General features: G+C 33.4%; 1 protein-coding gene across 3 annotated transcripts in view; it reads right to left on the reverse strand.

The window, feature by feature from the left end:
- CSMD3 (CUB and Sushi multiple domains 3) overlaps positions 1-26,875 on the reverse strand; it is a gene marked incomplete at both ends in the record, with an annotated part of 1,083,475 nt that overhangs the window by 707,968 nt on the left and 348,632 nt on the right. For all 3 annotated transcript variants that reach the window (XM_082858355.1, XM_082858354.1, XM_082858353.1), the window contains one exon: positions 21,690-21,802. In XM_082858355.1, the coding sequence (XP_082714481.1) occupies positions 21,690-21,802 (113 nt within the window). The remainder of the gene's footprint in view (positions 1-21,689; positions 21,803-26,875) is intronic.

Below are 26,875 nucleotides of genomic sequence, written 5' to 3' on the forward strand. Positions count from 1 at the left end.
TCTTTCCAAATTGAAAAATAACCTTGAGTTAGCTATCATTCCTTGAGAATAATTTAAATAAAGAAGCATTTTTAATGACATTTATTCAGTAAATATTTATCCCCCTCTTCCTTCTATCCTGGGAGAAATATCCTTCTTCTTATCAAAGAAAAACAAACAAAGAAGCAAACAAAAAATCTACGCATTTGTTCTCTGGATCACATCCAATGACACATCTAGAACTTTGGTCTTTGGTTACATTCTTTGCTCCCTTGTATTATTAATTTCTTATTCTATATGGTCATTTACATAATTATAGAAAAATACTCTCAATCTCCAATGTTAAAAAACAGAAAATAAAGTAAAACCTTATCCTGACACTTCTAACCACCTTCACATTTCTCTGTTCCTTCTTAGCTGGATTTCTTGAAAGCACTGTCTACAAAATCTGTTTTTATATCTTCATTTCATATTTATACCTCAAACAAGTTCATTTAGGGTTCTACTCAAATTTTACCAGAGAAATTACCTCTATGTTACCAATTCTATTCTATTTACTGCGCACCTACTATATGTCAAGAACTTGTCTAGGGATTCAGCATATAGCAGTGCAGAAAATAGGCAAATATCCCTATCTTTAAGAAGCTTATATTCAGATGATGAATAGCACTATAAAGAAAAATAATACAAGGCAGGAGGCAGGGATCTGAAAGCCAGGAAAAGAGATGTAATTTAAAATAGGGTGGTACAGAAGACCCCACAGAGAAAATGAGATTTAAGTGAAAATGTGAAATATATCAAAGATTGAGCCACACAAATTACTAAGGGAAGAACCTTCCAGACAGAGAGAACAGCAAATACAAAGGCCCTAAGACAGGTGCACTTACAACACTTGGAGAACCAGCAAGAATGCTGCTGTGACAAAAGAAAGAGTGGGGAAGGAAGGGGTGAGGTCAGCCAAGGTACAAAGGCTAAGTCATATAAGTAAATTAGACACAATTTTACAGCAGTTGAGATTGAATCATTACAGGGCCTTAGCTGAGCAAATTTTCAAAATACTATTTTGGCTGCTTTATTTCAAATAGACTACAGAAGGCCAAGGATGGAAGCAGGGAGACCTTTTAGGTAGAAGTTGCAATGACTGAGGCACGAGGAGATGGTAGCTAGAAATTGGGTGGTTGCAGTGGAGGTGGAAGGAAGTAGTTACGAACATTATGGATATTTTGAAGTTAGAGCTGATCATGACTGGCTGACATGAAACGTGAGAAAAAAATGAGTCAATGATGATTTCAAAGATTTATTCTGATGACTGGAAAAGAAGAATTGTCATTTGCTTAATGACAGAAAGACTGGAAGAAGCAGACTTTTCAAGAAAATATCCATTCAGTTATGGAGATGTTAAGTTTGAGAAGCATATTAGAAATCCAAGTGGAGATGTTGTACGGCATTTGCACATGCGAAGCTGGAATTCAGGGAAGAAGATCTGAGCTGGAGATATAACTCTGGTAGTCATCAGCATAGAGTATTTAGAGCCACAGGATTGAATGAGATAACCAAAGAACTTCAGGCAAAAGCCTGAATGCGGATCAGAAGTCTGAGGGGAAACCAGTACGTGAGACTGAGGTTTCAGCAGTGAGTTGGGGGGATAGGAAAAGAGTAGCATTCTAGAGGCAGAATGTGTTTCAATGAGGAGGGGAGAATTAATTGGGCCAAATTCTGTTAATAAGTTAAATAATACAAAAATTGAGAAATAGTGACCTCTGTTCATTATAGGGATAGACAGTGATTGGAAGTGGTCCAGGAGAGAATGAGATGAGAAGAATAGAATAGAATTAATATCCAAATATTCTTCTAAGAATTTAATGTAAAGAAGAGCAGAAAAGCTTTTAGAGCATGTCATCCTTGACCACTCCATTTTTCATGGAACATTCTGTTGTCTGGACTTCTACAAAACCACTGTCTTCTAGTTTTCCATCTACTTTACAGATACTTGGTAGATTCTTTTCAATATCTTGTTGGTTCCTGCTCCTCTACATAAAATTTAAATAGTGAGTTTCTCAGGGCTCAGTTCTGGGTTGTCATTTCTCTGACTTTGCACTTTTGTGTCTTTGGGGAAACTCAACGAATCCCATGGTTTTAAATGCTCTCTTTATGGTATGAATCCCAAATGAAACTTAGAACTCCTTATGAACTCCATATATAGATACTCATCTTCCTTCTTTACATACCTATATATGATCTTTTCTGTGATGACACAAATATACACAAAATATATTTGATGAACTAAAATATAAAAGGACTCAAAGAGTGTTTTTTCTTTCTTTTCACTATAAAATTTTTTCTCCTTAGAGTCTTTTATGTCTTACCAAGGAAATTTTAGAAGTCATTCATAATTTCTTCTCTTCCCTCGTATCAACATCCAATTAATCAGTAAGTCCTGTCCATGTCAACTCAAATTTATATCAAATCTGCCTTCATTTTTACCACCTTATCCTAATTCAGGCAGGTGTTTTCTCTCACCAAGCCGTTTTCCCACTTTCATTTTTGCCCCTATTTTTCCATACATATGTGAAAAAAAACTCAAAGTTAAATCATACTGCCAACTCTCTCTTGCTTAAAATTCTTCTATATATTTTATCATTGCCTGAGGACATGATTCTACAACTTTACTTCAGGTCACTTCTTTTTTTTTTTCTACCAGTGAGTAACATTTTATTGTAATCATTTCTGCGGTGGGAAGAGAATTTTCCACATTGGAAAACCCTTTCATAACTGTTATCTCAGTTGGTCCACCCAGATGAGTGGTGCAGAAGTTCATGGTACCTGTTTTTTGTTTCTTTTTTTTTTTTTTTAACATTTTTATTGGAGTATAATTGCTTTACAATGGTGTGTTAGTTTCTGCTTTACAACAAAGTGAATCAGTTATACATATACATATGTCCCCATATCTCTTCCCTCTTGTGTCTGTCTCCCTTCCACCCTCCCTATCCCACCCCTCTAGGTGGTCACAAAGCACCGAGCTGATCTCCCTGTGCTATACGGCTGCTTCCCACTAGCTATCTATTTTACGTTTGGTAGTGTATATATGTAAGCTGTGACAAAGTGAGACAGTGGCATGGACATATATACACTTAATTCTTAATTCTGCTATGCTTCAGCACATGGGTATTTTTTAGATCCTTCAAACATGTTAAGCTTTTTCTTCCACAGGGCCTTTGTTTATTCTGACTGGCCTGTTCTCCTCAGTCCCACTGCTCTGGGACTGCCCCACTCCACTCTTCTCATACTAAGCTTCTTGCTTTTTCATTACTTCATCAGGGAGCCCCCTCCATTTTTTTCATTTATAACAGACGTTTGCACTTACAATTCCTTTCTTTATTTATTCTTTTTTTTTTGGTCTGTTTAACATATATATAATTTTATTTAACTGTTTCCTCAACTATATTAGAACAGTCATGAAGGCAAGGATTTTGCACCTCTCCTTCATCATCCTGTCCCCTAGCCAAGTACATAGAACATCCTCAATAAATGTTTGTTGAATAAATGAATGAATGGATGGATAAATGACTGCCATGGGCAGGTCACAGTTGAGACTCTGTGTGAGTGAATTTAACGTGTCTCTTAAGGAACTTACTGAGAGAGGAACCTACAAATAACATGAGACAAAATATCTCAAGTGGCCCATTTAAGTATATTCTACTGGGAAGAAATTTATAATATTAATACTACGAGCTGACTTTTAAAATTCTTAGTATGTGAGAAAATGTGTTAATTTCCTTGTATACAATTTCATCCAAAAGGACAACTCTTTTGAGATACACTGTATTAACATCTCTATTTTACAGTTGAAGAGACTAAGTTTATGAGGGTCCTAGAGCAGCTAAAAGGTAAAAACAGGATTTGAACCTAGATCTCCTTTTTCTAGAGTTTGCAGTTAGAACCATTTATCATAAAAAAATTCACCACTCACAAACTATATTTAAATTCTTTCATATTTTTTTCTGATACATGTATTATTTTTTTCACTTGTGTTAAACTATAGTTTTCTTAACTGTCTCTGTAAAAACAAAAAAAAATGCTCACTCATGGAGAAACAAATGTGGAATCAGAGCTATGAACCTTCTTTAATGAGGCAATCAGCTTTAATTGAAAAGAAAATTGAAATAATCACTTGGATCTAAATGTCTATATTACTCAACTATCGTATTGAATTTAACTTGGCTGTGTTGATGAGAAAGCTGGAGGTCAGAACTTACAGAGTTAAAGGAAGACTCAATTACCTCATTAATCAAGTTGGGCTCAAGGTCTGAAAAAAAGATTTAATTTGACTAGGTTATACCTTTTATCACATGCTACACATCCTTCTCATGTTTCCTGACATTTATTATAAAGAGATATGGATTTTCCTGTCAACTTGTCTTACTAGGGAACATGTCATTATTCCTCTGACATATACCACAATTGACTTCAATCTTTACATAGACTTCCAGTTTGTAAAAAATGTCTAAATAATTACATGAGGTTATAAACCATAGTAAGTGTGAGAGATAGTGGGAATTCAGAACGTACTCATATTTAATAACATAATATAGAAATTAACTTGTGTTGAAGTTACCAATTTTTTTAATGTTTCACACCTTATAAAATCAGAGTAGCATATGGTATTCTAGCAAACACTTCCCTTGTTAGTATTTTTTCCTGCAGTATTTTTATTAAGTGTTTTTGTCAGTTACCTAGCCTAAAACACGGATAATATTAATGTTATACAGAAATGGAAAAAAAAACTACTGTAATAATTATAATATCAGTAATAGTTTATGGTTTAATAAAAACCAAAATAGGCTCTGAAAAAATAGAATATAGAACAGAGGTTTTGAGGTAAGAGGAGGAAAGAACAAATTCAGGAATCTGAATTATTTAGTGAGATATTTTTAGAAGAGAAAATGAAGAAAAAGCATATTCTTGGAACAAATGGAAAAACCAAGATTTAACTCCAGACATTCTGATTCCAGAAATACTATTTACTACTATGCTATAGAAACCAGTGTTCCTATTATCTTCAAATTACATCATATAAGAAACTGTATATTTCAACAATGTATCAATCAAATCTTTGTGTGTGTGTGTGTGTGTGTGTGTGTGTGTGTGTGTGTGTACAGACTTGACAACATATCTCTATCACTTCTTTGAAAGACACTGGCCTCCGAAGATATGAAACATTTATTTTCCTACTGATATATTTAAGCTATCCCCACTCTATTCCCCTGCAAAAGCAGTAAAGACTAGTGACAGAAATACACTGTAACAATATAATTTATTTTGAAAGGGATATCACTTTTTTTTTTGGTTTTGTTGACATCATCTTGATTAAAGAGGCCCTCAGGTACAGGTATTTTTGTAAAGTTTTCTATTAAATTAAAATAATAGAACTTGTACGACTTTAAAATGTGTTAGTCTCTAAGTACCAACAAAACACTAAAGAATGAAATTCTCTTGTAGGGTACGAAACAAATTGGTCCCATTCAGATTCAGGTTGATTTTGGCCTACAGCCTTACTTATCATTTAATTAAATGGGAATGCATTATGCAGAGCTATTAAGTAAGTCCTGTAGCAAAAGAAGCAAAGAAATGTAGCATGAAAATACATCATAAATTATATAGAAAGAATTCTCACAGGAAGATAAGAGTATCACAGGGTCATCTATATACAAAGGTATACTAAGAAGCATTCAACATCCAAAGAGAAAACATGAGAGAAAACAGAAGAGTTACTCAACAATGTTAATATACAGGAAGACTTAAAATATTGGGTCTTTTATTTTCAAAATAACATTGTCATAAAAAAGGACCTTGACCTCACTTCCTTTACCTCTAATCAGTAGTTTTGGAAAGATCATTCCATTTCAGAATATTTAGCACTAGATTTAGTTAGTGTCTTTTTTTCCAAGGTAACTTAATAGCTGTGGAATCAATATTATAACTCAATGGAGAAAGTTAAAAATTAAAATCTGTGTACTAAGAAAGAACTTTAATTATTTTGGCAATTCTTATGCAGAATTTTAGGAAAAGGAAGTAAATGAATCAGAGGCCACATTTTTAATTTGCTTATTAAAGTATTTATTCATGGTTGGCAACATTTAGTGAATAATTTCTTAAAGATTTAAGTAATTTAATTAAAAAAATGTCAAACACATTTTGATAACGTTAGATAAATTTGGTGCCGTGCTTAAACTTCCATGGATGAGTAATTTAACTTGCATCCAGTGACTATCTATCAATCAACAGAGATTGAGAGAAAGAGATGGCAAAATAAACCCCTCAGCAAGTACTACTGAATCACTGTGAACCAGGAAAAAAAAGGACATCAGTTTCCTCAGTCTGGTCTTCAATTGCCATGTCACACAGTCAACAAATAACTATGGCTACATAACCATGGTTTAGATGCCCTGGGACTTATTAAAAATAAATGTATAAATGAATACAATCATGTCAGGACAGACATATGCTATATACTGACATATTCATAAAACATGGACTATGTAACTTAAATTAAGACCATATAGAAATCAAGTCCATTTGATTAATTCTTTTTTAGAGTCAGAGCTGCAAAACAGCCCTGAATAAATGAGAACATTTATTCTCATAACCATATACACAAATTTTGTAAAAAAAATCTAAAATATAAACATGCCCTCAAATGTTTTGTCATCTGCAAATAATTCACTGAGTTATAATTTAAAAGAGAAATGAAATCATTCAAGATTTTTTAAAACTTAGCCAAAAAAAGAGAATGATGATTATATAATCCATCTCCTTCAGTTTCTTTATGAGCAAATCAAGACTCAAAGATATTCAGCAAATTTTCTACAGTTAACATACATTATACACTGTATAATATACCATTATACAGTGACATAACTGGGATTCCAATACATAACTTTAGATCTTCAGCTTAATATCAGTGCCTCTCCAAATTTCTCTTATTGAAAACAAAGAAATTTTATGTGCATAGCCTTCTATTTACCTCAGATCCATCCTAGACTCCAGAAATTCCCAACTACTGGCTGATTTTGTATTATCTATTCTTTGTTGGCTTTTCATGTTTAGTTTATGAGCTACACAAATCATAGGAGTTCAACTGCGGTGTGAGAAATAGATTATAGGGAGAGAAAATTTTTACAACTAAAAGAAGATGCAAATCATATGTAAAAATAGTATACTGTAGAAAAATTAATAAACAGAAACTTCAATTAAAGGGGTTGTGGGAATTCCCCAGTGGTCCAGTGGTTAGGACTCCGTGTCTTCACTGCTGAGGGCCCAGGTTCGATCCCTGATTGGGGAACTAAAATCCCACAAGCCGGCGGTGTGGTCAAAAATTTTAAAAATTAAAAAATTTTAAAAATGAAACAGTTGGGAGATGAGAAGAGGGCACTCTCATGCCCTGCAAGATAGCAGAGCCCAGCAGGAAGAAGAAAGATTCCTCTTCTTTCCTGGAAAGGACTCAGCCAATGAAAAGCCATGGATGGACACTCTGTTTACTGTATCTCCTCCAACTTCTTTTCCCCCTATACAAGAGGTCTTCCCTTGCCATGTAGGGACTTGCATATGGTTCTCCAAGACTGCAGACCCCTAACCCTAATTGCAATTCTCTGCTGATCTCAGACCCATCTTTGCCGGAGAAATATCTGGCAGTCTATTTGCTTTAGATCAATGATACAAAGTACTGAAAAAGATAAATATAGTTTCCATTGGCTATTAAACAGTCTGACAAGGTAAAAGTTTGATTTCAGCAAGTGTGTAAACATTTCCATATATATGTACGTGTATGTGTGTGTGGAGTGTGTACTAGGAGGTTAGAATGGGGCTTTTCCTGATTCAGTTTCTATGAATGCATTGATTTAGCAGATATAGAGACATTTAAGTGAATGTATGATAGATTTAGCTTCTTATATGAATCATTTTCAAAGGAATTGTAGGATTATCTGTTTTGTGACTCATGTACTCTTCAGACCCAGCAAGGATGTAAAAGGGAGACAGGAGAGAAAGAAATTGATGAAATTGTTTCCTTTAAGAGAGCCCATTTAGATTAGAGCCTTTCTGAAGAAGTACCTTCTAGTGCTGGTCTAGTGAGTTGGGCTTCAATGGGATCACTCAGTTATGAAATTTGTTTCATGCAGTTGGCACACAAAAAAGACTGGTGTCTGTTCATCTCTGAGAAAGCTAAAGTCAAATTCACACAGTAATAAGCTAAAACTGACATCTGTTGAGGAAATCTTAGAGGGTAAAAGAGAAGAGAAAGCTTCTGTGTTGAGATAAACCTGATATTTTTGTGTTTCTCAGAGCAAGAATTTGTCTCCTGTTTCACCAAGGATTACAGAGATTCAAAATGGCATCATCTGGGGACCTGTCCAATTAGGCCACATGAGGGGTAAAAAATACCTTAGCACAAGAAGACTGAGGGTATCCAATGGCTGGGGACCAAGTTGGGCAAGTATCCCTTTAGAATACTGATGAATCCCCCAGGGATAAGGAATTTCAGAAGAGAGAGGCCCCCTGAAATCACTGAAATGACCCCACGACTGCCCATGACAGAGTCAGCCTGAATATTAGGATGAGAGAGGCTGTAGCCCACTTAGGACTTAGGTCCAGGCCAGTCCCTTTACCTCTTCTCCAGTCTACCTCTGTTTGATCTCAGAAAAACCTAAAACAGCAGCAAGGAAGGAGTCTGGAAGAAGGAAAATGCAAGGTGGAGAGACCAGAACAGCCAATCTCAACATTTCCCTTTCTTTACACAGGTACCTAGCTAGCAAGCCTGGGATGGGAAACAGGGTAAAAAGTTTGGCATTCAATCACACTTACTGTTTTGAGTAATATCTGGGGCTTGGTTTTCTAATTATAGAATTGAAACTGTGTTTCTAGTTTTATGGGCAAACTTATATTCTTTTAAAATTCATGTGTTGAAGTCCTAAACCCCAGTGCCTCAAAATGTTACTGTATTTAGAGATAAGTTATTTAAAGAGTTGGTTAAGTTAAAATTAGTTCTTTATTGTGGGCCTTAATCCAATATGACTGATATTCTTATAAGAAGAGGAAATCTGGACATACAGAAACAGACACAAGTCATGGGCGTGCACAGATGAAAGGCCATGTGAGGACACAGCAAGAGGTGACCATCTTTAAGCCAAGAGAATGGCCTCAGAAGAAATCAAACCTACTGACACCTCAATCTTGGTTTACAGCCTCTAGAATGGTGAGAAATACATTTCTGTTGTTTAAGCCAATTAGTCTGTGGTAACTTGTTACAGCAGCTCTAGCGACCTATTTCACTGGTATAATGTGACAACAGGACCTAACTAGGTTTTCATCCTGGAGGAGATGTATGTTGAGGGTGTCTTTCTTCTATAAAACTGAAATTATTTATTAGCTTTTGTCCATATATATTAGCTTTTGTCCATGAAAACTAGAAGAAATTTGAGGCTCTTCTTAAAACTTAATATGCATTTGTGACGCTTTGCTTTTTGTATACAGTTACCACACTTTCTGAAACAATGAATATCTTTATAGGGAAAATGAAACAAACAGAATGTATGAAATCAGGCCCATGGTAGAGAATCAGAACATACTGAATCAGAAATATTCATTCAATTTCTTAAACATGAGGTTAATCTCAATATCTTTGTGGTAGGAAAAGACAAATCTGTGCTACACGTCCGAGAGAGTGAACATACGTTAAAGGGCACCAAAAAAAAAAAAAAAAAAGAAAGAAAGAAAGAAAAGAGAGAAAAAAAAGAGAAAAAGAAACTGGTTTTCAAATAAATTAATGCTTCTAAAAGTACTAAATAGGAAAAGCTGGAATTTTGTTAAATGCTTTTATTTTATGGATTTATTTAAAAGTTCATATGGTGGGGAGAGAAATCTAATTTTAAAAATTAATTATGGACTCTAAAGTTCTGAGATAAGGCAGATATTGGTGGATAATAACAACAAAAAGTTGAGGAAAAATGATAAAAATGACACTATATCATGTTCTCTCATTGTATTTACTGTGATTTTTGAACAGATTTCCTACATTTTTTATAATTGCAGAACACTAACAGCTGCCAAAAGAAGACTGTGGAGGCTGTACAGTCCAATATGGCAGCCACTGGCCACCTGTGGCTTTTGAGCATTTGAAATGTAGCTAGTGAGACTGAAGAACTGAATTTTCACTTGTATTTCATTGTAATTAATTTTAATTTACATTTAGAAATAGGCAGCACAAAATATTTCATCCATTAAATGCAACTTTATTGTATAGGTAGACTACATATTAACTGCTGCATTGTGTAGGATACAGTATTGCAGGCAAAGTATTGGAAGCATACACTAATGTAACATTAAAATGTGTTTATCTGAATATTTAATTCAGACAATAAGAATTATATTGAAGCCTAAGTAAATCATAATTGCTAACAAAGTATTTATTATTTTAAGTATAAGTAAATGTTTCTTCTGGTCTATAAAAAAATCAACTCTTCCCAATGAAAACTTAACAATCAGTATGAGTTGTGCTGTGAGTGTAAAATATGCATTTAGATTTCAGAGACTTAATGACATATTTTGCATTCTGTTTTTCAATTATCATTTTTATGTTGATTAAATGTTGAAATGTTAACATTTTGGACATATTAGTTAAAAATAATTAAAATTAACTTCGTCTGTTTTACTTTTTTATGTGGCTACAAGAAAATGTAAAATTATATATATATATATATATATATATATGTATATGTGTGTGTGTGTATGTATACATAACACTGTGGAGCTAAGCTATCATTGTAGCAACTTTTATGAGTTACTGGCATTGGGAACAGTAAATTAAGCCAAAAATTTTAGAACTAGAAAGAAGTGTATTGTTCCATTATCTAATGGCCTCAGGGTCCTGAGATGTTAAGGAATCCATTCAAGTTCACAGAGATGGGTCTGTACCCAGATTTACCAACTTCCAGTCTAGTGCTCTTTCCAGAACAATACTTGTGTGAAGGAAAATATAGCCCTGGGAATCATAGTTTTTATTGTCATTTCTTATTTAAAAATCTGCTTCAGAAAAGAGTTTACTGGCTTTTTGTTATACTGATAAGCTAGAAAAATAAGTATTTACTTGGAGGTTTGACAGAAGTACATGACTGCAAAGTCTGGAGGCTCATGTTAGTTATAGAAACTCTAAACGGTACTTGTATTTTTTTGTGGGAAGAGAGCGTATAACAATGCAAAATGGTTGTTTCCTTGTTAGACCAATAGTATAATGTTTTAATTTGACCTTTTCCAACAAAAATATACTGGGTATTATGAACTCATTGCCTTTCCTAATAAGGGTTATTATACTTCTTTCATCTTAAGCTGTTTTATAGCTACAGATTTCTTCTCGGATTTTCTAATAACAATCAGTAGTACCTGATCTCATAAAAGGATAAATAAGCCTGTAACAGCAGACTATTTTGTCTGTTTCACCCCATACACATATAGTAACAAGGAATATACTCTGCTGATATTTAACATGTTTAATTCGTAAGATGTTTGACTGTTAAATATCTGATATATTTTTACTCTGAGTAATTTTCATTATAATATCTACTGTATTGAAATCTGTATTAATGGATTTTTTTTTAATTAACAACCAACCACTTATATTATGTAAAGATGTAAATGAGCCTCCAACTAATTACCATGAAAGGTTGGGATCTTTTTATTTCACATAATATTCCTATTACTCATAATACACTTGAAATTGCCTTCTAAGTCATTTTTAGTCAAACAATAAAGATGATGATGCTTCTCCTGCTACTGCTGCTATTAGTAATAATAGCTAACATTTTATATAATGCTTACTATCTGTCAGGTACTATTCAAAGTGCTTTACATATGTTAACTAATTTATTAACTGACATTGTTTTATGAACATGTCACTTATAGTCAAGGACAGTCTATTTTCACAAATTCATTTACTTTATTCACTGAATTTGATTCTCAATGAATTTTAGCCTTTTCTAAAAGTAAAAAAATCCATTCTGTGAATTTGCAAATTTGAGTATAACTAAGACTGGATTTCATAGCGGAATAAGCACAGGCCTTAGAAGCAGAAAGCTCTAAGGGTTGAGACCTGGTTCTGCTAATTCCTAGTATGACATTGGGTTTAACACTATTTTGACAGGGCTGCAGCTAGCTCAAATAGGATGTTGGAATGAATCAGACAAATAAGCCCCTTTCCCTGGGTGATGCAGCATTAGGCAAAGGGCTTAGCCAGAGGTGCACAGCTCCCACTGCCACCTTGTCTGGGTGTCCTTGTGCAAGGCATGTCTGCAAACTTGTCCTAGAGTCTTTGTTTCTTGTTTGATAAAACAGAGATAAGGCAATAGATAGATATTGTGAGGATTACATAAAATAATGCATATGCAAATATTTTGTAATTTGTGACACATACATCTGGATGTACAACAGTCAATCATTCTTTCAGCATATACTGGGCATCTATAATATGGTAAACTCTGGGATGCAGAGATAAAAAGATACAGTCACTGTTTTTTGAGAGGTGCAAATTATAAAACCATAAAACAATTCAGAATCTGCTTTCCAGCTTTTATACAGTAGGTAGAATATTTATATCGTCCATACATTTTAATTTACACAGATGTGTGCTATTCTTTTAATTGAACAATACATTTTAAAAGGCATCCAATAGTAATAGAGAGTAATAATTTTTGCTACTTGCTGGTCACTTTGAATTTGTCATAAACCAGAAGGTCTGGGGTGATACTGAGAATACTGAGTAACAGCTGGTAGGGACTAGAAACTGAATTGTGAATGTTGAACACAGAAGTATCTAGAAGGTGCCCAGCTATGCCAGCAATTAGCCATTTGCTGTATTATAGGACAATCGAGGGGGTCCTGAAGGAGATACGGCAGTTCAGGAGTCAGGAAGGCAGTGCAGGTACTCTGGGCCTAGTGGGAGTGGCTATTTACCAATCAATACTATTTCAATATTTTAATTATCTGTAGAGCCATAGTGGACTAACACAGTTTTATATCACATAGTTATCACGTGTCCATTCTAACGGAAAACTACTCTGCATCCTTGAGACACAAGTCTGAAAGCTTTCCTGGACCATGCATTCTCCTTCACTCCCCACATGCACTCACATTTTCTTAATTATAATACTTCAGAAATTATTTTTCTCTTAGTGGAATATTCATTCATCATTTACATACTAGACAAAAAAACTCTCTTAATTCAGGGATTGTGTAATATCAGAGCCTAGTGCAGTGTCTGGTACAGAGTAAGTGCTCAGTAATATTTTTGTTGAACAAAATCGGATGGATAGGTAAATAAACAAATAAATAAATGTGCTATAATACATCTCTAATGGGAGCTTTAATTTAAAAAGTCATTTTAGTTTAATTAAACAACATTAGCAATTGGCCTGCCTTATTTATAACAAGTTAATTAAATAACTGAAGAAAAGAATAGGCTAAGTAATGGTAAATTTATTGACAGATAAAGTCAATCCTTTCTATCATAACTTATAGGATCATTTCCCAAAATGTGTCCTGAGGAGTCATAGTTCCAAAATATGCTAAAAGGGCTTATCTGCTTAAATAAAATAATTCAGTTTAAATTTGTTTAACCCAGTGCTTCCAAAGCATTTTGGGCCACAAAATTGGCTGATCTGCTTTGTCATACAGCAGAAACTAACAAACCATTGTAAAGCAATTATACTCCGAGAAAGATGTTAAAAAGAAAAATTGACTTCCGCATAACTATTACCATACAACTCTAAACTTCAGGAAAATCCTAGGTTAATAATATCTTTGTCATTTAAACAAACTTTTCCTAAATTGCCTTTAGCTATTTCTGGGTATCTTTGAATTTGAATTTAAGAGTCTAGGGATTTTAATTTCATGATGTCATTTTCAAATGGCATGGTAAAACTGCCTATGAAATAAATGTAATAATTAAAGTCTATAGGCTTATTGTCTCAAACTCCATTTTCATACCAATATGGAGGAATCAATCACATACAGTGTTTTTGACTACGTGTACCTGCTGTGCTTGATTGAAGCCCTTTGGAGGTCATTTTGAGCAATTATTGAATCATTACTAAAAATAAAATTACTTGTTCAATATATTTGTCATCTCAACAGAATTATAAGACAGTGAAGAAGGAAGGAGGTGACCTAAGCCCTGAAAGTTTGAACGTTTGCCCCAAGGAAGCTAAGTTAACACAAAAGAGACTTTTATCCCAGAAGAGACTGTCAAATTTTAAGTTTATTCCATCACCAGTAGGCATGTGTGATCCAAATTAAAATAAAAAACAAAAATATTTTTTTTTCAGTTTTATATTCATCAAGTACTACAGTTTAAACCTACTAGATGTTTTAAATGATCTATATTAAAACTGGATATTTGATCAATTATCTCCTGTTAATAGTAGTTGCTGTATTTGAAGAAAGTAATCTAAATCACGTTTATTTTACTAAGATATTTCTTGATTTTCACAAATTCCATGAGATTTTAAAATAAGGTTAATATAATTTGCCTTTCACTTTTTAAGATATAGCAATAATGGGTTTATATATATTAATTAAACACATTAAGAAAGAACACTTAGCAAATGTAAGCATTATAGACCTTTTTTTAAGTAACAATCTATAATATTTTCCTTTTTGACTAAGTCAGAGTCCCTCAAGTATCAAGGTTATGGAGACTGATTCAATTCCTCAGAAAATAATACAATTTTTATAATAGAATCTCAATCCACTATTTAATATGTTGATTTATGTGACTATTTCTTTACATACTTCAAATTTCATTTGAAATGAAATGATAACTACCCAGTTACTGTTAAACATATCCACAATTTACGAACAAAATTTTGGGCTGGGAGATATATAAGACTGGAAAATAAATTTTAAGGATTGGAATGAAAACATAAATATAGTTAGCTATGGAAGAATTTAATTCTAACATCATTATCAACTAATATGATAAAAGGCCTTAAATTTTATATTGGCACAACTATGAAATATACATTTACATCACACAAGAAAATGCTATCAAAGAGTTTTTTTTTTTTTTTCCTGGTAGCTACCCTATTTATTTATTTATTCATTTTTTTAACATCTTTATTGGAGTATAATTGCTTTACAATGTTGTGTTAGTTTCTGCTGTATAACAAAGTGAACCGGCTATACATATACATATATCCTCATATCTCCTCCCTCTTGTGTCTCCCTCCCACCCTCCCTATCCCACCCCTCTAGGTGGTCACAAAGCACCGAGCTGATCTCCCTGTGCTATACGGCTGCTTCCCACTAGCTATCTATTTTACATTTGGTAGTGTATATATGTCCATGTTACTCTCTCACTTCGTCCCAGCTTACCCTTCCCCCACCCCATGTCCTCAAGTCTATTCTCTACATCTGCATCTTTATTCCTGCCCTGCCCCTAGGTTCATCAGAACCATATTTTTTTAGATTCCATATATATGTGTTAGCATATGGTATTTGTTTTTCTTTCTGACTTACTTCACTCTGTATGACAGAGTCTATCACTTCACAGCAGTCAGAATGGCCATCATCAAAAAATCTGCAAACAATAAATGCTGGAGAGGGTGTGGAGAAAAGGGAACCCTCTTGCACAGTTGGTGGGAATGTAAATTGATATAGCCACTATGGAGAATAGTATGGAGGTTCCTTAAAAAACTAAAAATATCAGGGAGTTTTTAATGGTTGTTTTAGATAGACCAATGGTTACTCTTAGACCATTTTGATTACTAAATATCTTCTTTTAATTATCTCTATCGGTTGTGTAGACATTATACTAGTTAAGTTGATGAATCTCATAGACCAGATAGATTTATAAAGACAAAAGTAAAAGAAGTTATTTTTTTTAATCCCACAAAAATGTTTAAGTATTTCAAGATAAAGTAATTATTTAGCATTAAAGGATACTTGAAGATAAAAAGGTTATATTGTTATTAAAATCAAAAGGAAATAAAGTACAAGATTAGGAATTATTTTCAAACACTACAGGCCAATAGAACTCAACCTCCTATCCTCTTAAAACTCAGTAAATGAAAATAACTAGCTTACTTTATAAGCTTAAAATACTGCAGTTTGTCCATGTATGAAAAGGGGATTATTTTGAGATAAGGATTCAAATTTGCTTATGAATTTTCCCCCAAAATGTACTCAATTAAAATTTAAATAATAGGGACTTCCCTGGTGGTGCAGTAGTCAAGAATAATCCTGCCAATGCAGGGGACACGGGTTCGATCCCTGGTCCGGGAAGATCCCACATACCTCAGAGCAACTAGGCCCGTGCGCCACAAATACTGAGCCTGCACTCTAGAGCCCGTGTCCCACAACTACTGAGCCCACAGGTCTAGAGCCTGTGCTCTGCAACAAGAGAAGCCACTGCAATGAGAAGACTGCACACCACAACGAAGAGTAGCCCCCGCTCGCTGCAACTAGAGAAAGCCCGTGCGCAGCAACGAAGACCCAACGCAGCCATAATTAATTAATTAATTAATTAAAAAAATAATAATACCTTCTATTATATATATGCATATATTCACTGAATATTTCTTAAACTGTGCTGACAAAGCTGTGTCCACTGTCTTTATCAGAAATAGCCCATTGGGCCATGCGCTACATTCCCATGAAAGTAAACTATACCTAAACTGTCCAAACCAAAAAGTTTGATCTCTTATTATATCACACTCCCACCTACAACTGTGAAATCATAAACATGACTCACATTGATAGTTATAAAATTACAGGAGAGATTTCATGATTAGATAGTGAAATATGATTCCCTCCCTTTTTTTAAACAATGTAAATATGAGGTACAATAAGAAACAAAATGGTGTCTAAACAAAATTAGAAAAAACTGTAATTAAACAGATTGCTTTGATGCTGTGCTCTATTTTTAAACTTGGATTTTATTTGTGATTTTTAAAATTCTGCTATACAGAGGAAACTGTTTCTCAGTTACAGTTCTAACAAAAATCCTATTTTAAATTTCGGTTCTAAGGATAAGTGCTTTTTTCCTGGAGAAATATGGACACCCTCATTTGTGACAGTGAGAAATACAAAACCTAACATTTTCCTTTTTTTTTTTTTTTTGTGGTATGCGGGCCTCTCACTGTTGTGGCCTCTCCCGTTGCGGAGCACAGGCTCTGGACGCGCAGGCTCAGCGGCCATGGCTCACGGGCCCAGCCGCCCCGCGGCATGTGGGATCTTCCCGGACCGGGGCACGAACCCGTGTCCTCTGCGTCGGCATGCGGACTCTCAACCACTGCGCCACCAGGGAAGCCCACATTTTCCTTTTAATTGTGATTCCTGGATTTAAATGTTATGTTTGGTCACAATTTTTTAACTATTTGTACCTCATTGTTAGTGTGTTTCTCACTCATTGCATATGGTTGATTGTCTCTTTCATAAAACAGCATCTTTACTGACTGCATGTCTGAATTTTACTATAAGAAATCTTAATGCCTTTTGATTTGCACAACAATAACATGTCTAGCCACTGTGACTATTTTTACTCTTTGGGAAACCAAGGCTCAAGACAACTTAGACAGCAGTTAGTAACTTCGCAGTTCAACGCTCATCTTCTGACCCCCAAATCCTATTCTTTCCCACTATATTACGTTGCATCCCTGATAATCTTATTTATTTTTGTTCAGTAACAGTGCACACACGTTTATGTCAAAACATTTCCAACTGTAAAAAACAGAGTAACTAGTCTGAAGTTATTTCCCACTTAAATTATGTGCGTCTAAAATGTCAAGCAAGGGCCTCTGTGTAACTGGGGTTTATGACAGTGAATTTTCAATACGATTTGAAAGTTTTGTCCATTAAATGTTTTTCTTACCAAAAAGAGGCACAGCTGATCCCAAAATGATAATCTCTTTTAGACCCTATATGAAATATTTTTCTACATAAATTGAAAATACACTGTATTACTATTGACATACCTTTGTTAAATTGAAACTGTCTCTAAAATGTTAACCTGCATAAGAATCATATCAACAAAATTATGAAAGATAAGAGAAAAATCAAAATGTGATAAAATCTATAAGGATTTAGAAGCTTAATCTATAATATAGGAAAATTCATATACTTAGATATTTGGAATCAATTAAATGCTGTAATTCCTAAACTTACATGTCAAAAACAATTTTATAAATAACTACAGCTGTAGTATCTTTGCACATTAAAAATGTATGATATGCTGAATAACTTAAAATGAAAAATGTAATAATTTTCACACTTGAATAACTGATCTTTATGGATAAAAATAATACTTTTTAATAAACATGATCTAAAGGTAAAATTTTCTCTATTGGACAGTTGTCATCTGAAAATCTCCTTCCAATTTAGAAATTAAGAAAACTTGATCAATTATTCATGTAAATGGAAAATAATAGATTTTAGGTTTATAATAAAGATCAAGTGACAATAATATAGGGATTTCAATAAATAGGGAACTTCCAAATACCACAATTAATGAAAAGTTATACTATTTATGTGTGAAGTAGCACTATTCAAGTTCTCATTAGAAGAGACTTAATGGAACTTGAATGTAGGAATCTTATTTAAAATCAAAGACTAATATAGTAAAATGACATTGAAGTGATTTTCTTTGGGGGAGAATTGAAAAATTTTAAAGCATAGAAGAGATAAGAATAGAGTTTTAAAAGAAGAGATTTCCAGTATAAATAAACTTGGTGGGGGCAGGAGCTGCTTTATTTATTTTAGATACATGTGAATATTTTCAATGTGGGATCTGGGGGAGGGAAAACATATTCTGTATCAAAGTCATTTCATTTAAATCATGATTTTTCTCAGTACTTTTGAGTCAGAACATACTATATTTGTTAATGTGTTATCCTCAACCTCTACTTAACCCGATTTAAGTTATTATATCTAAAAAAATAAGCCAGCCTATAACACAACTGAAAGGAGGTCCTATGGGGGAAAGCATGTTGCTGTGTCTATGTGCCTACTCCATCAATTAAGGATCAATTAAGGGACAAGCCATAAAAAATAGCTAATGGTATTTAGGAATCCTTAGGAGTTTTCAGTTAATTTTCACGGTATTTTATAAAGAATACAGATTAAACAGAAATGCTATGGGGAAAGTCATCAATCTTTGGAAACTCAGAACATTAAAAATGAACTCAGAAGACTAGGTAAATCAATAATAATTACTGAGTACTCAATAAGTATTTGAGTTATTAGGAAGCTGTGCTACATGGAGATTTGGCTGTGACTTTTGAATAGTATATTCTACAAAATTTTCTATCTTGAATTAGTTATAATTTAGACACCACTGAAATTATATGGTAGCATAGAACAATCTAAAAAGCAGGATTATCAGTTCATGCCAGGGCATGTATTCAGCATGTCAGAATTATGAATTTTATAGCTATTTAAGTTAGCCTAGTAGAGTTTTTGTTAATCAAATTTCTTTGCTTATAGTTTCAAGAACTGCTTTTCCAACTGAGCTTATGTTTAGGTAAAATATTATTTGGATATAATGCAATTAGAGAAATCAAGCCTGAATCTGGCAAGTTTTGAAAGGATACAGTGCAAAGGTGTGTTTTTATATTAAAACTTTTCCTTGATTTTATTATAAAATTATAGCTTACACTTTCTCAGGCCACTTTATTCCCTCTACAGTGTGAAGATACAGATTACACCAAAAATTATCCTCTTTTGAGCTCCTTTTTCCTGCTGAAAATAGAAATAATTCATACCCATAAAACACTTCCTTTCTATTTTACTACAGTAAATTCATTGATATGTTATTCTTCAGTGCTAAAACCAGACAGGCAATGCAGGAAAATCAAACTGCATCTTGAAAATACTATAAAAGTCAATTTAAGATTAGTGAGTAGAATACTGAAAATGGTAACTAAGCACCAAATCTACTAGCAGCTTTGTACTACTGTCTTATAATGCAAAACAACCTATCTAAAGATACCAGTTTCATGAAACCATACTGCATAAAACAAACAAAATACCATTTTATTTTTTAAGATAAGAGATCTATGTTTGTTTTTTTCTCTCCAGGCTGTACATTTAAATATAAAATAAGTGCTACTTTATTTCTATCCAGATAAAGAGTAGAAGACATCTTACTGAAAGATTCCATGAATCAAACAGAAAGGATCACCACATGAGTCAAAGATGATAGTCTTTTGAATTTCTGCCATGCCATCTGCCTTAATTCATTGAAGAGGGAATCAGAGCCATAAAATTATGTGAGTGGAAAACTCCACAAGGAAAGGGGTGAACCCAGAGATAAAGAGGCTCTACAACAGCTAATTATTTTTAATAAAAATTCCTATTTCTGAACTACACAAAAATTTTAGAAATTTAAATGGAAACTCAGTAAAATATAATTGCAAATTTAAAAGTGACACTGGTTGAAACTGATAAGATTCGAGTTACTATCCCCAGTTATTTTTAATAAAATAAAGGAAAATAAGTTTCTTTATAAACACTTTACTTTTAAAATATAATGTTTTATGATGATAACAGATATGATAGACAATATATTCTATCATGAGAGATGTTAATACAATGCATAGCTTTAAAAGCAAATTTGCATTCATGTTTCCATTCGAATTAACTACTTTACAAATAGAAATTATAGGTTTTTCTACAGTGGACTTTGTCTAAAATCTTCACTTTTAAGTTACAATCTTAGGAATTTTTATTACAGTGATACCCAATACAATATTACAAATACAATCACATTAATCTGTTGCTATTACTGTGAGAAACGTATCGATAGGGCATCTGTAGAAAGGTTACTGGTCTCCAAAGTATAAATTGTTGAAATTTGTATCCCAGAAAACAATATGTAGTCTAATACTATTTTAGGTATTAACTATAAGCTGCCTGAAGTCATCATATTCAATTTACAAAGTGCTTCAGCTGAAGATTATTAAAAAGGAAAGCACTAAAAAAAAAAACATAAATGGAAATATTTAACTGTGGCAATATTCACTATTCTCTGAACAGTAGCTAATATACTGCTAAGAATGAAATGAATTATTAACACAAGTAGTCTGAGAATAAGTGCACCAAACCCACATAATATTACTAAACATTGTAGAACCTACATTTTTATTAACACTCCATCTTCATAATAATCAAATTCTAAACAAAGAGTTTTTTCAAGTTAATATATCAAATACTATATCTCACTTATTCAAAACTTATACCTGTAAATAATAATACTAACGAAGTTAATGAAAGTAACATTTGCAAAAACACTGTATATGGAAATGGATTTCAATTGATGAAGAGCCTATTTACAACTGCAGTTTTCTGCAGTGTTTTGTGGTACATATTTAGGTAGTATGTTCAACTGCTGAAGCACTTTATTAAAGGTAAATATTACACCTGTTACACATTACCTTTTAGAGGTTAACAATATTCTTTATTCTGGACAGTGTACTACAAAACTCAACTAACTTTTATACTGTAATTTAGTTATGATCACAATATTGCCTCAGCAAGAAAATGACCATTTTTGCTTATTCAAATTACCATGGGGTAATGCCAAAGATATTTTGCCTCTATGATAAAATGCAGTTGTGTATACCAAAATCATTTTACACATCAAAAGAGGCAGAGGTATTCATTAAATATACCTTGATATGGAGCACTAAATCCACGGTATCGGTGATTGCTGTCTGTAACAAAATGCAGTCTGAGCCAGTTTTTGTTGCTGATAATTGGTGGTGGTATATTCATTCCAGATAACCTGAATTACAGAAGACAACAAAAAAAATTTAAAAAGCTTTTAAGTAGTAAACATTTTCACTGAATTGGGACCCCCCCAAAATGTCTACTTGTATACAATATTCATGACTTTTTGCCTTGCTAACTTTTTCAGCACAAGTGAAATAGTTATTTTATGCATAGAGAAGTCAATCATAGAATAGTGTAATTCCAAAATAAGCTATTCCAATCAGCTTGCATATATTAGTAAAATCAACTGTAAACTGCATATAATTTTGATTCTCCAAAAATAGACAATAATAAACATAATGGCTGCTGAGCTGACAGTGCTGGTCACAGCATAACACATGTATGTATCAATACAGTATAGTTACAAAACAGAAAGACTTTAAAGCAATTGATATACTTTTTCCATTTAACATATTTTCAGCATTTCACATTCAATGGAAGATTTCACAATTTCAATTCACAGAACAAGCACTATTTTAATGTAATTTCACAATATTGTACATTTAATGATTAGCTCTCATTATAATGCATACTTCTATAAGGCTCTGGAGGTCTGCTCCAACTGATAGATAGAAAACAGACTGTACTTTGGATATATAGTCACCACATATCTAGTCACAAAGATAGCACTACATAATCTCCTTAAAGCAAAAATTTTAAACTATGCCCCAGATACTGGTCACAATTAATAGATGAAATAACTCTCTTGCTCTCTAATCTTTTGAAGATTTCCAGCAAAGTAGTTTTGCTGATTTAATTCAACAAAGGAATACCACCCCTACATACCTAACAATTTCAATACTAGGTGTGTGTTATAAAGCCAAGGTAAAATACTCTCAAAAGACTATTACATCATGAAAGACAGTTTTAGAATAAGGTTTCCTAATAACCAGTATATGACATATCTTTCCCGTTCTTCAAAGCTTACACTTTTCTTCATAGGAAGGCAAACTAGACAGCTGGTGTGTGTGTGTGTGTGTGTGTGTGTGCGTGCGTGTGTGTGTTGGGGGAGGTGATTTCTTCTCTCAGTGCTTGGCAGTCATTCATTCTAGGGGACAGGTAGGGGAGATTGGAATATCCATCCTTGCACATGTAATCAGCAGGTGTAGACACAGTGATGCAAAAACCCTTTATCTTACATTCTCCTCCTTTATTTCCTAAAACTCACTTTTCCTAGGATATTTGGGAGCTAGCCATCACTTTTAGTAGATGACCACCGGCCATAGCATAAAAATATGAATTCACATTTATTTTATCATTGTACCCATGAATGAATAGAATGGGCTTGGCAACATTACTGTGTAATCCAATTTTTTTGGATTCTAACATGAACAAGTTGGGTTCTATCCCGTATAGTTCTCATTTCTCCACCAGCTTTGGAATGAATTTTCTTTAATTTTTCCCCATCAATGCCTTATTTCCTCTCTTCATAGGGGTGACTGTTTACTAGTCAAGCCGGCTGTTTTTTTCATATCTGAATTGAGTAAAGACAGACATATAACATACCTGTATAATTTTAAAACTCAAGTTTTAAAAATTTACTTCATTACTTTCAGAAAATGCAGTATCCAGGTTATCTTTACTTTTGTTTGCTTGTTGGTTGGTTTGGTTCAGACAGCAATTCAATGAAAAAAAAAACAAAACTTGGATTTGGTACAATTATATTTGCAGTACAGTAGCATGTTTTATGCCAGATTTTGATTTACAATTTGATTCTCTTCAATTCCCCGATTCAAGGAGCATAAACATCCATTAGGAAAAGTTTAAATTATTTCTGACAGGCTGCACACATTTCTAAATGTAATGAGAGTATAATACATGAATGGTTGTGAAAGACTAAAGAACAGAGTTTGGAGAACGGTCCTTAAAAAATCCAACAGATGAGAAGCAACACAACAAGGACATCACGAAAAGTGTGAGAGGAAAGAAGATGAAACAGACAATGAAAAGGATAAACTTTCCATCTTTTTCAGGAACATCAAAGATAATTTGAGTAAGAGAGTGTCGTAAAAGCAAGTAATAGCTACCATGGAACTATAGTTTTTAACCTGAATTCACCTTCAAGAATTGAGAAAGATAGAACTGAAGATGTTACAGAAGCAGCAGCTAGGAAACACAATGCACATTAGGTGGAGCAAAAATGGTAATTTAACAGAGGTGGAACTAAGAGGATATTCCTGACAGCCTCAGTGCTTATTCTCATGAAGCATAACTGTAGATAAGCCAAGACACTGAACTAGAAATAGAAAGCAAGTGCACCAAAGACTTATTTGCCACCAGAGAATGAAAATAGCTTCACTGGTTATAAGGGAATCACACGGACCTTCCTGACTGTGGTAACTTAGTATTGCTCACTATTTAAACACGATTTACACAGTATGACTTTGTGGCTTATGGAGCAATCTAGTAAATGAAGTTACATATATCTGCAACACATTTCACATGTTATCAGGAGGTATGAGAAATGGAGGACTAAGATGTGCCAACTAGACAGATTCCATTAAACTAATTAATTGAGATAATTAATTTCTTAAATACTAAAGGAGATATTTCGTAAATATAAATCACTGTTAATCCTATATGACATTACTATGGTCATTTGAAGGTAGGCAATATGGATTCATTCTAGTATAAAGCCAGTGTACTGAAAAGATTAAGTACTGAAAAGATTAGTACTGAAAAGATTAAGTATACGCAACAATTATTAATTGAGCACTTACTATATGACAAACACTGATGCTAAGGGTTGGAAATATAATTGTAAACAACACATACAAGATCTGTGGTCTTACAAATAAAGAAGGTAACATAAACAAATGAGTGAGATAATTTCAGAAGGCGGCAAATGATGTACCAAAAAAAAAAAAAAAGAGTAACCTGATAAAGAATCTCTAGAAATGAGGTTTCAATTGGTCTATTACCTTCTCTATTTTACACTCGAAATAGCCATACTCATGATTATATGTCACAAATTACTATACTGGATTTTAGGAGAATTAAATCAATGAAAATAATCATAATGATAAATGTCATAAATCTGTATCCTACAACAGTTATTTGTACCCAAAAAGAGTTTAAGACATGGCTTTTGTGTAATTAATAAATTTGAATGAACACTGTAAATTAACAATGATATAAAATTTCACTGCATATTCAATATAGAATACTGAAAATAATACAGTGTAACTGGCCATAATTAATCTTTGCTAAATTTATTTTTATTTACATCATTTTCCACAGAAATAGTAACTAAATAATAAATTGATATTTAAAAATAATGCAACATTTTCTTTTACAGATAGTACCTTAGAGAATATGATCATAACCCTTACAAGATTTTTTAAAAAATCAAGTGTAAGAATCCTGAGAGAACCAGAGGTCTTTACCATTTTTTTCAAAAGTCCCTAGAACTACTATGAACTTACACCTTTGGTTTATAACTCTCTTGACAGGTACTCATTGCTGTCATCTGTTGACTTTTGTTCTCAACTTTCTCAAAATTAGCATTTGCAACAACAGGTGTCATCTTTGGTGGCTCTAACATCTATTTTTCAATCTGTCCAGTTCCCTAAGACCAGTCAAATCTAATGATCTGTTTTACCTCATCTTTAGTACCTATAGACAGTCAAACCTAAACCCATGACTTTTCAAATAATCACCTGCCTGACTCCTGTCATAGAGTATTCTGCCTATGCTTTCCTCTTAAGAGTTTTATAGTGCCTGGCCTTACATTTAGGTCTTTAAACCATTTTGAGTTTACTTTTGTGTATGGTGTTAGGGAATGTTCTAATTTCATTCTTTTACATGTAGCTGTCCAGTTTTCCCAGCACCACTTTTTGAAGAAGCTCTCTATTCTCCATTGTACATTATTGCCTCCTTTATCAAATCTAAGATGACCATATGTGCATGGGTTTACCTATGGGTTTTCTATCCTGTTCCATTGATCTATATTTCTGTTTTTGTGTCAGTACCATACTGTCTTGATTACTGTAGATTTGTAGTATAGTTTGAAGTCTGGGAGCCTGATTCCTCCAGCTCCGTTTTGCTTTCTCAAGATTCCTTTGGCTATTCGGGGTGTTTTGTGTTACCATACAAATTGTGAAATTTTTTGTTCTAGTTCTGTGAAAAAAGCCATTGGAAGCTTGATAGGGATTGCATTGAATCTATAGATTCCTTTGGGTAGTAGTATAGTCATTTTCACAATGTTGATTCTTCTAATCCAAGAACATGGTATATCTCTCCATCTGTTTGTATCATCTTTAATTTCTTTTATCAGTGTCTTATAGTTTTCTGCATATAGGTCTTTTGTATGCTTAGGTAAGTTTATTTCTAGGTATTTTATTCTTTTTGCTGCAATGGTAAATGGGAATGTTTCCTTAATTTCTCTTTCAGATTTTTCATCATTAGTGTATAGGAATGCAAGAGATTTCTGTGCATTAATTCTGTATCCTACTACTTTACCAAATTCATTGATTAGCTCTAGTAGTTTTCTGGTAGCATCTTTAGGATTCTCTACATGTAGTATCATGTCATCTGCAAATAGTGACAGCTTTACTTCTTTACTGATTTGGATTCCTTTTATTTCTTTTTCTTCTTTGATTGCTGTGGCTACAACTTCCAAAACTATGTTGAAAAATAGTGGTGAGAGTGGGCAACCTTGTCCTGTTCCTGATCTTAGTGGAAATGGTTTCAGTTTTTCACCATTGAGAATGATGTTGGCTGTGGGTCTGTCATATATGGCCTTTATTATGTTGACGTTAAGTTCCCTCTATGCCTACTTTCTGCAGGGTTTTTATCATAAACGGGTGTTGAATTTTGTCAAAAGCTTTTTCTGCATCTATTGAGATTATCATATGTTTTTTATTGTTCAGTTTGTTAATATGGTGTATCACATTGACTGATTTGCGTATATTGAGGAATCTTTGCATTCCTGGGATAAAACCCACTTGATCATGGTATCTGATCCTTTTAATGTGCTGTTGGATTCTGTTTGCTATCATTTTGTTGAGGACTTTTGCATCTATGTTCATCAGTGATAAGGCCTGTAGTTTTCTGTTTTTGTGACATCTTTGATTTTGGTATCAGG

Source organism: Leucopleurus acutus (genome assembly GCF_964270905.1).
Source record: "Leucopleurus acutus genome assembly, chromosome: 17".
Classification (NCBI taxonomy): Eukaryota; Metazoa; Chordata; class Mammalia; order Artiodactyla; family Delphinidae; genus Leucopleurus; species Leucopleurus acutus.